General features: G+C 41.0%; 1 protein-coding gene across 1 annotated transcript in view; it reads left to right on the top strand.

Moving 5' to 3' along the window:
• The first annotated feature begins 1,336 nt into the window (after positions 1 to 1,336).
• ABTB2 (ankyrin repeat and BTB domain containing 2) overlaps positions 1,337 to 11,181 on the top strand; it is a 217,830-nt gene continuing 207,985 nt past the window's right edge. Inside the window, exon 1 of the mRNA XM_032770696.2 lies at positions 1,337 to 2,791. Within this exon, the coding sequence (XP_032626587.1) occupies positions 1,924 to 2,791 (868 nt within the window). The 5' untranslated portion in view covers positions 1,337 to 1,923. The remainder of the gene's footprint in view (positions 2,792 to 11,181) is intronic.

Genomic DNA, 11,181 nt, shown 5'->3' with positions numbered 1-11,181 from the left:
GAGACATAAAACAGACTAGCTTGTTTTCATTAACTCATCTCTGCTGTTTAGTGCTAATGTTATCAATGCTGTATGATATGCAAAAGATAGATGTTTTTCTTGAAGTTTTTTACAGTCTAGACATAGACATGTATTGTAGTTTTTGGCTGGTATAATGGTTTTGGTTTGTTTACTTTGCAAAAAGCCAGTATATATAATGAGAAATAAATTAGAACGTAAAACAGATGTATACGTCTTTTAGTTTTAAGAATGGGAGAACTGCATGGCAGAGGCAAAGATATTGTTTTTTTTATATATTCTTTTCAACCAGATAGTACCATTTAAAAATTAAAGCCCTGAACGCTTGTAAGTAAGGAAGCTGGCCTGAATTGATTTTCTTACCGGAAGGCGACGCTGTTGCATCAAGTAAATAAGAAATGCAACAATTAAGTATATATATAAACAAACTAGAGAGGGATATAAGACGATTACTTTGGAGTGAGGGAAAGAAACAAACGAGACATGGCCCAAGGTCAAAACTGTGTAAACTAACATACAAAGTCCTCTTTCAGGAGCAGCATAGCGGCTACATGGTACACGCTTACAATCCACCTATTCATTTTCTACGCCCGGGAAGGAGGAGACAGGTAAATGAATCGCCTGTTCGTACAGCTCTGCGTATAAATTATGCGTCTGAATGAAATGAGAGTCCAGTCCAATCACTGCTTTCAGGGGCACGTGTTTGGTCTGTCACTCAGAAGCTGGGATCTTCACTTTGGACAGTTTTCATTGTCCAGCGGCGGAGGAAAAAGAAATCGCTAGTGAAAATCAGAGTGAACCCCCCTGTTTCTGATGGTCTCCTGCAGGCAGACAGCACTCGGGATGGTGTGGGAGGAGGGAAGGGAAAGCTGCATCTTCATTGCCCACAGGTGATCGCGTTGTCCTACATCCACTCCCCCACCCGCTTCATCCCAAGCCTCCCGACTCGTTCGTTCGAGTCTCGCATATCCGTCATTGCTCCGAGAGCAGCCCGCTGCCTGGGGCTGAGCAAGCGGAGAGCCCCCCGCGGTGCACAAGTCGCTCCGGTCGCCTGCACGGCGTGCAAAGGGAGACGGGGGTCGCCCAAAGGCGGCTGCTCCACGGAGTTTTGCAAATTGACCCAAACGCATTGAGTTTGGAAATCCACCGTTTCCCCCACCCCGGCTTTCTCCTCCCCGTGGACCCTCTTCCTGCGTCCGTTTTACATACGGGCCGCTCAGCTCGGATTTCACTGGCTACCTCAGCCCCCTCCGGAGCCGCTGATTGGTGTTTTCCCCAGATTATTTGCATGCCATCTGCACACTGGGTGCCCAACAGAGAAGTTTACTCAAAGCTTCTGCAAGTGGCCGGAGCGCCGGCTGGAGTGGAGTCTGCTGCTCCCCGGGCTGCTCTTGGCTCTCCTGCTGCCGCGCTGCCTTGATGGGCTGGAGCTTTGCTCTGGGTAGCGATTTGGAGACGGATTCTCTGGGCTAGTCTTCGGATCCATCCTTTCCCTGCCTGCTCAGCACTTCGTTGCCTTCAGAACCACCCGGCTCGCGGGAGAGGGGGGGTTGGCCTTGTCTTGAGGCTCTGAAGTGACCTGCCTTAGGAGGAGACTCCTTTGGCACGTTGGGGAGTATTTGATACTGACACTTCCCCCTCCCTCCTCGTACTTTCCATCCTTGCTCCAGACGGAAAATGAATGATCTCAGCCTGCCTGTGGAATGGAGTCAGCTGGCACCCAGCAGAGCCTGAAGGAGCCTCTGAAGCTGAAGTGTGAACTTGCTTCTCCTCTGCAATGTTATAAGCTGCCCAGCCGTTCTCTTTGTGGTGCCAGCCTCTCTGGTCCACTAACTGCAGCAGGGATCTAGTTTCATCGTCTTCACCTTTCTGTGCCTCTAAGGGGTTGGATCACAAGTCTTTCCTATGGCTGGGATATACAGCTCTACTCTGAAGACCCTGGAGGATTTAACCTTGGACTCTGGTTATGGGGCAGGGGATTCCTGCAGATCCCTTAGTCTCTCTTCCTCTAAGTCCAACTCCCAAGCCTTCTCATCATCGCAGCACAGGGGCAACTGGTGGTACTATTCAGGCTCCATGAATAGTAGGAATAACAGCTGGGATACAGTGAACACTGTTCTGCCAGAAGACCCCGAAGTTGCAGACATCTTTTCCAAGTGTCCTAAACTGCCAGATCTAGAGGAATTCCCTTGGACAGATGAAGACATTGGGAAAATACTCAGAAAAGGAAAGGGGGAAGGAAATACCAGAAACTTTTCTCAGGAAGCTGTCAGGAGACTCTCTCAGCTACTTAGGAGAGCCCTGATCAGGATCTCCAGGGAGGCCCAACGTCTGAGTGTGATGCATTCCAAATGCACTAGATTTGAGGTCCAAAGTGCCATCAAGCTCATCCAGAGCTGGTCATTGTCAGAAAGCTGTGTCCTAGCTACTGTCAAGGCTCTTTCCCTGTACAGCATGAGTGCAGGAGATGGATTGAGGAAAGGCAAATCCTCCCGATGTGGCCTCACCTTCTCAGTGGGGAGGTTTTTCAGGTGGATGGTGGACACTAGGATCTCAGTAAGGATTCATGAGTATGCAGCTATCTCTTTGACATCTTGTATGGAGAATCTAGTGGAAGAAATCAAAGGCAGGGTTCTAGCGAGTCAGAGCCCAGATGGAGGAGGAGGTGGGGAGATCTCCTCTGAAATCCTTGAGATGGTCATCAACAATGATGCTGAACTTTGGGGAGTACTGCAGCCTTACGAGCATCTCATCTGTGGGAAAAATGCTAATGGTAAGTCCAAGTTATGCAACTGTTACCATAAAGATTGTTATGCAGATACTACTGTGATAGACATAGGCCTGATTTTCGGCTGCTTTGCACCTGTAAAAAATAGATACAAAACACTACCAAATCAGAATGTGAGGATGTTGCAGTCACTGTTTACAGGTGTAAATTACTACACAGGGTGCAACAGCAGTGGAAAAACACGCCCTTTGTTATCAACAAAATAAAGGCATTTGAGACTGCCATTAACTTCCTACCAGTTGCACTCTGAGCTTATTAGCATTACTAAGAGAGAATGAGTGTATGTGTACCTCAAGTATTGATAAGGGAAAGTTGCATTAACAAACTTTCTGAACTTTCTTTTGATTTTAAAAAAGCACCCTCATACTTTTTTCTGAGGAGCTTGCCAGTATCATATAAAAGATGATATTGAGAGCCTTGTGGGGCAAACTTTGTGATCTTAAGCATGTTTTTCCCCAGATACAGCCTACAGAAGGAAAACAACTATGAGCTTGTTTTTTCAAAAATAACTGTACAACTTCTGAGCAAACAACAACAATTATTTAGGATCTGTTGGTATAAAGCTTATATTGCATGGTATGTATATGTAAATTATACCAGTTTTCACTCAGCTCAAATTGAAGATGATAGGATAGTTTTTTGATTAATTAGAATAACATAGTGTTAAGATACTTACCCCCGTAATCTGATTAAGAGAGTTTTTAGGCAGTTAAGTAAACAAACAAATAGTAGAATACTGGCATTTTCCTGTGATACTGAAAGATACAAGGTTTAAAATAAATTTTGACAGTTCTCCGGGGAAACTTGCAATATTTGTCTTTGAACTGTGTCATGAATGTTAAAGAGCAACTGATGTCCCATGTAAATGTTTGAGAAGCAGTTCGTCCATGAAGAAAGGCTGTTGAGTTTGTGTTCATCTGTTCTGGTTGCTTAGTCCTCATCTGAAGTCATAAACAATTATGACATCAATAACTTCAGATTGAGGGACAAGCAAAAGGAGCAGATCTACCCTTAAGAAATAAAGGTCCTGTTCTCATGTGAATGTTAGCAATGACATATCATGCATTTAAACAAAGGACCAAATCCTGCTCTGTGCTGCACAGGTGTACTAAGGAAAAGAATTGAGACAGCATCTCACCTCCGTAGCATTACCTCTTACATTAGCAATAAGGCAGTGTCTTAGAGCACTAGGAAGAAGGCTTAATTTCTGTGGGCAATACACTGCTGAACACTGTTTGTTTTCTCCCTTCCTCACCTTAGCCAGGCTTGATCCAGCCTGTTCAGCACAGCCACCACATGCATGAACCACCATCACTCCATGCCTTCCTCCCAAACGTGTCTTTATTAGATATGGGCAGGAGTTTTCCAATATGTGGGAGAGAAATGCAGCAAACATGTTATATGTGCCTAATTGTCTCTAAACAGTGTGGCTTTTTGGAATGTTTCTTTGGCAGGATGGAATCCGTAACTGCAAATTAGGTCAAGTGAAATGTACAAATGAATTCACCTCCTTTTTAAACCTGAGCTCTTTGTGTCAGAGCTGTATCCTCGGTGCTGGGAAAATGCCTAGTACAATTTTAGCTGCCACCAAAACAATACCAAATAATCCTGTGCTGGCCATGAGAGCATTTGTAGTTGAGGATGTATGTGAAAGGACAGGAGGACCCTCTTCTCCCTGTAATCTGGAGTAAAATATTTCCTGTGTTTCTACTTGGAAAGGTTTGTCTTCTAGGTAAACCACATTCTCTGTTCAGTTTTTGCCACATAATTTCTGTCTTTGAGATAACTGAAATTGTTGATCCATAGTAGGGTGACCAGAGAGCAAATGTGAAAAATCGGGATGAGGGTGGGGTGTAATAGGAGCCTATATAAGAAAAAGACCCAAAAATCAGGATTGTCCCTATAAAATCGGGACATCTGGTCACCATAGTGTTGCTGATTTATAAAGTCTCTTTGCCTGAACAGAAATCTCCTTTTAGAATAATAACAATGAATGAATGGAAGCTGGTGCCTGATGGAAACATAAACAGCTATTGCAAGGAAACAGTTCTAAATTTTCAAAACACCAAGTGTTCAGCTCATTCAATTGAATACTAAGCATTGACTGGCCATGGAAAAGGCTGGGTTCTTTAGCCTTTTTTCTGGTTTCTGTCTTGCTGAACATTTTTTTTCAATAAATGCCTTTACTTTTTTTGTACCTGCAGAGTTTAGGGTGTCTTCAAGTGTGTTTAATTCAATGTAATGTGACCATTTATCTAAACTGAAACATAAGAATCAGTGACTCTTCTAATGTCCATTCTTGCCATTACAAGTCAAAGATGACACACGGCATTGTAGATTTGGCTAAAAATATGAAATGGGTCAAATGAATACATAACCAACATAGTACAATAGATCCTGCAACAACAGGCTGTGGGTTGAGTCACTACATTTAATTTCTGTATAAGAAGCTTAGCCGCTGAGCCAAATTCTGCTCTTGGATATATCAATGGAAATGTGGAGCAACTCAGTGGAATTGCTATTTGACATTTACACTAATACTGAGAGAAAAACTTGGCCCGTTATACTCAGTAGTCTGGAAAACTTAACAAACAAGAGCTGGTATACAAAGGTGTTGATTCCCAAGAAGGAAATGTGGAGGGAGCTAATAAGTGCTAATTTAGTTGTTTGCCCATTACTCTATCAATACAAACACCTGTGTGGCTCATCAGTAGCAATATCTGCAGTTTATTATTGCAACTGGGCATCTTCAAAGACAAAACTAAATTAAGTAAAGAAACGGTTAAAGGGAAGCTAAAGCACAGATGTAGAAGATGAAATTAATTAAATTATACAAATCTTAAGAAATACCATCAATAGAAGATTGGTTAAAGCCGTCACTCTTCAGTGTATAGACTTTTTTTTTTCTTTTCTCTTCTTCCAATTTAGAATTGCTGATACATAGATTTGCCGTGGTCTGGTCCTGCAGTCCTTGAATATTCAAACTTCTTATTGAAACAAATGTGCAAGAACTTTAGGATCATGTGCTAAAACTATAAACCAGGCTTTTAGTTGGGTGAGATTTTCAGCTATTTCCTGGGACGCAGGAGCAAACTCTTGATCTTTACAAAAAGTGAGATGGGATTGTTAATGATGCATGCATAGACAAGATCTCCGTTTAAGTTGTCTTCAGCATAGCTGTACATATTAAGGACCTATTCTAGCATTTCTGGAGTTACTCGGTTTCAGGGTGAAAACCGATCTCTAACTGTAGGGGGAAACTTCCCTTGGGGATAGATGACCCCATAGCTACCACCTAAAGGGTTTCTTATACCTTCCTCTGAAGCAGCTGGTACTGTCTGCTCTTGGTGATAGTTTACTTGAGGAGAAGGACTATGGATTTGATCCAGTATGGCAGTTTTCATGCTGCTGTGTTTGTTCTCCTATGTGGTAGATGAATTGACTCATTCATTATGCTGAGCTGTAAGAACTCCAGAAATGCTTTTGGCATTATCATTCTGTTAAGCACAGCACTTACTTTACTTAACCACCTGAATATTCCTGAATGTTCCTGGGACATCCAGGTAGAATGCACATGCTGTGTCCTAGCATTCTATAGAAGGTAATTCTGCAGAATTCAAAAGCAAAAGGGTCATTAACAGCTTGAGTTCTCCCAAACACACCTGGCAGATGGGGCAGCTGAAGTGATGCTCAGCATAGGAACTTTGTTGCTAACATATTGGTACTTCAGAGCAAAGGGATTAAGGTTCCAGAACAAGCTATACTGGTTTCTTAAAATAACAACACCCCTGAACTTTTCTTACAGGATATTTTAGAAAAATGTAGCCAAATTGATTGCTGATGTAACTTTAGTGGAGTTACACTAGGGATGAATTTGGTCTAGTATGATATAGCAGCAAGTGTCTGGAAACTAAAAGCCCCATATTCGGTCTGTAACTTACCCCATTTTGCTTTATATTTCTCCATGCATGTAAATTAAGGATGGCCTAACAGCCCTGATTTTAACTTCCTGGCTCTTGTAGAGGTGTGGCACTATTCATGTTTGTTAAAGTTGTTTTTTAAGTTTAATATTAAATATTTAAGATCAGTTTTGTACGTCAATATATAATCATGGTGCTAACCCCCTGCCGAGATCTATTTATGATGCCTAAGCATTGAATAAAGAAAACCCCTTGTACTGTGTGCTGTCTCTTCAAACTGCTTTCTGGTTATCTGAACAAAAAAATTGGAGTGTTCATAGTGTCTCATTAATTTTATTAAACTAATTATCTTTGCTACTGCTCAGCAAAGCTATATGTTATCAGGAAGTGTATACTTGAGAGATAATAGCTGCAAACGTGATCAATAAGATAAGTGGAGTCGAAAAGCTTTAGGACTGTTACTGCTACTGTACTTTTCTAGTTGTCACTTTTGATGGACTGTGAATCAATTTTAAAATGGAACTTTTCCCTCTGTTCCATCACTTTGCTGCACTAGGGGCTGCTATCCTTAAACAAAATCTGTGCTGCAGTTTTGGACTGGCGGTTATACCCAGTGACTGCGCCTCACCTCTATTCTGACCTGCCCTAACTCCTTAGTTGTTTCTGAGGCAGGCCACCACCTGCAGGATGTGCAGATTCCTGCTGCCTACATACCAAACAGCTGTACTTTGGTAGTTCCAGTACACTGGGACCTTTCACAACCATATGATTATGGGTGAATTTCACCCAGAAGGGTACATTTTCAAACTCTAGCCTTCAGTTGTGGATGTGCAACACTTGCATAGCTGTGAATAGTTCTGATACCTGTAAACACCTATGTTAGAATTTGTATCCACAGAACCCAGTGGGACAATGTTCTAGGTCTGCAAATGTTAACGCTTACTTGCATGCACATAGATGTCTATTTTTAAAGTGTGTGTCCACATGTTTGCACCTGCAGAGGGCATGTATACATGCTCACAATTTTGCATACATGCAGGTGGAGTTTAGGTAGAGGCCTAGCTGAAAATGTGGCCCTTAGTGATTTGATTTTAATTTCATTCCACGAAACAGAATTGTCATATTATCAGAGCCAAATTCATCCTTGAACTCATTGGAGTTACACTAAAGAGTAATCTGAACAATAAAATCCTTTGTAATTGGGCTTCTCTGTTTTGTCACCCTAAGATTTGGTGCTGGAACTTTGTAAACTAACAAATTAATTACTAGGGACACATGCAGGTAGATAGATTTTTGTTATCACCAATTTGGATGTAATAGGGTTTGGAGCATCCGTCTGAAACAAAGGGAACTAGAAACTGAGACAGAGGAGGCCCTGCAGGGAAAACCCTAAGTATAGTCAAATTTAGGATAAAGTTTTTATTGCTTGTTAAATTACCAATAAAGTCCCAGTGAGTGTGTATATTTGAACTAACTATATGCTATTCATGGTGGGATTAGGATTTCATTGGATTACATCCAGCTAATTGTGTTGTAAGTGTGAGACATACGACAGGGTTTTTGTATTTTCATAACCATAGGAGCTCTATCACCTATCATTCCAGCGCACAAGGCATCATACCGACGTGACTCTCTGAAATAGTAATCTGATCTCTTGGATGCCAACACAAAAGAATGTGTTTTTATTTTATTAATTTCAATTTTGTTTCAGTTATTAACTTTCTTAGTACACCTCTACCTTGCTATAACGCGAACTGATATAACACGGGTTCGCATATAGAGTGGTAGCAGCAGGGCTCCGGTGGTGCTTTAAAGGGTCCGGGGCTCTGGCTGCTGCGGGGAGCCCAGGGACCTTTAAATCACCACTGGAGCCCTGCCACCGCTACACTGGGGTTGCGGCAGCGGGACTCATCTGGTGATTTAAAGGGCCCGGGCTCCTCACAGTGGCCAGAGCCCAGAGCTCTTTAAATCACTGTTGCAGCCCTGCCACCACTACCCCGATATAACGGCGTTTCACCTATAACATGGTGGGGATTTTTGGCTCCCCACGACCATGTTATATCAGGGTAGAAGTGTGGTTGTAATTACAGGGAAGATTAGCACTCTACCCAGTGCATGGATATTATATTTATACTGTGAATGAATGAATGATAAGACATGGAGAGATGAGCAAGAAGCGCGAAGAATATAGAGCTCTAGACTGAGAGGTAAAAAAGATGCTAGAAGAGTTAAAAGAGAATATATTGATAGAAAATGCCAAGAGGCTAGCCAAAGAGATGACCTTAGAATCTTGTATAAGACAATCAAACAGCTAACAGGAAACTTTAGCAGTAATTGATGCCTTATTAAAGATGCAAATGGAAAGACTCTTCCTTTGTTCTTCTTCAGTACTAAAAGAGGGGCAGAACATTTTCAGGCTGTTTTAAATAGACCAAACCCTAGCAAACTACTAGAAATACATGGTCAAGACCTACCACTACTAGAGCTTCCTACTGATTTATGAGCTATTACAATGGAAGTTAGAAAAGCCATTGGTAAATTTAAAAAATGAGAAAGCAGCTGGAGAGGATGACGTTACTGGAGAGATGCTTAAAGCAGGTGATGAAATAACTCTCCAGACTGTGCTTGTGTTTTTTGGATAGAAAATGGAATGAAGGGGGGAAAAAGCAGCCCAGTAGAAGAGAGACCTTACAGTAAAATTGCCACAGAAGGATGACCTTACCAATTGCAGTAACTGGAGAGGAATCACATTACTCTCAATTCCTGGGGAAATCATGTGCAACATCACACTGGAACGTATCAAGAAACAAAAAGACCTTCAATTTAGAAATGAACAAGGAGATTTTAGATCACTGAGATCCTGTGCAGACTATATTGTTGTTCTCAGTCATATTATAGAACTAAGTTTGGAGTGGAAAGCACCTTTTATGACAAATTGTGTAGATTTCCAGAAGGCTTTTGATCGTGTACACGGACACTGTCTTTGGAAAATTATGGCATACTGCAGAATACCAGTAAATATAATTAGAATAATTAAGCATCTGTATGATAATGCCGAATGTGGCAGTCAGAGATGGTGACAACATCAGCCAATGGTTTGCATTGACAACTGGTGTAAGAGAAGAGTATATTACCAGGGTAGTTAATATGTGGACTGTGAGCCAAATCCACACCACCAGACACTGTTGAACAGACTTTGTAATCTTTTTATTTAATTATTATTTATTTATTTATTTATTTATTTTAAATTATTTTCTTCTCTGGAGTCTGGACTTTGATATACTTTAATCAAGAAATTTGGACCTGGACAAAAAATACTTGATTACCTGTGCTATATTATGTCTCCACTATTGTTTGCACTGGTCATTGACTCTGTCATGAGGAAAATAACCACAGAAAGTAACCAAGGAGATTTATGGCCAAATGATAAAGAACAATTGGATTACCTCATTTTTGCTAATGGCATTGTCCTGCTTAGTTCAACACATCGCTTAATGGGGAAAAAAGACCCAGCTTTTGGCAAGTACATTAAATCAAATTGGTTTGTTCATTAGCAAGAGGGAGACAAAATGTATGGCTTTCAGTGTTCTGGAAAAAAACATTAGAACAGATCAAGAAACATGAGAAGTAAACAGTCTATCTAGGGAATGAGATGTGCAATGATGGTGACACCATGCTAGATGTGAAACAGTGAATATCAGAAGCAGCAAACAACTTTCATAAACTTGAAAAGATTTGGCATTGTCACAAAAATATGAATTTTTAACACTGGCATAATGTCTATCTTCCTTTGTGGAGCAGAGCCATGGAAATGCACACGAGAAATGTGTAAGATCAAATCATTCCAAAATAAATGTCTGTGGAAGATCTTCAGAATCCATTGGAAGGAGTTTCTTGCAACATCAGAAATTCTAAATAGAGCAAACCAATCTAAAGTATCAGATACGGTAAGAAGATGATGATGGATATATTTAGGACACTCTTTAAGGATGGGACCAGCACGACTTCCAGGGCAAGTAGCAATATGGGCACCACCTAGAAAGAGAAAAAGAGGATGACCTAGAGGAACATTATGTAGAACAATAGAGGAAAAAAAAACAGATTCATCAACATGACACTCAGAAGCCTGAGCACAGCAGCACAAGACTGAAATAAATGGTGGAAACTGGTAAATGCCCTCTGCACCTGAAGCTGTAACAAGATAAAGAAAGATTGTAAATATAGAGCAGCCCTAATCCACATCAGTTTTCTAACATTTCAGAATTAATTTCTACCCAAGCATATTTTGCAAGGCTGTGTGAAATTCAATAGGTTGCCTTTTCTTTGTGAAACACATGCTTTCAACATGGAATTCATATGTGTAAAGAATAAATCTTTATCCGTGTATTAATATCACCTTAAATAATTAAGAGTGAACATTTTAAAAAGTTTAAATTAGTTTATGCATTTCACCGG

Source organism: Chelonoidis abingdonii, chromosome 4 (assembly GCF_003597395.2).
Source record: "Chelonoidis abingdonii isolate Lonesome George chromosome 4, CheloAbing_2.0, whole genome shotgun sequence".
NCBI lineage: Eukaryota > Metazoa > Chordata > Testudines > Testudinidae > Chelonoidis > Chelonoidis abingdonii.
This window is presented reverse-complemented; position numbering and strand designations above follow the sequence as displayed.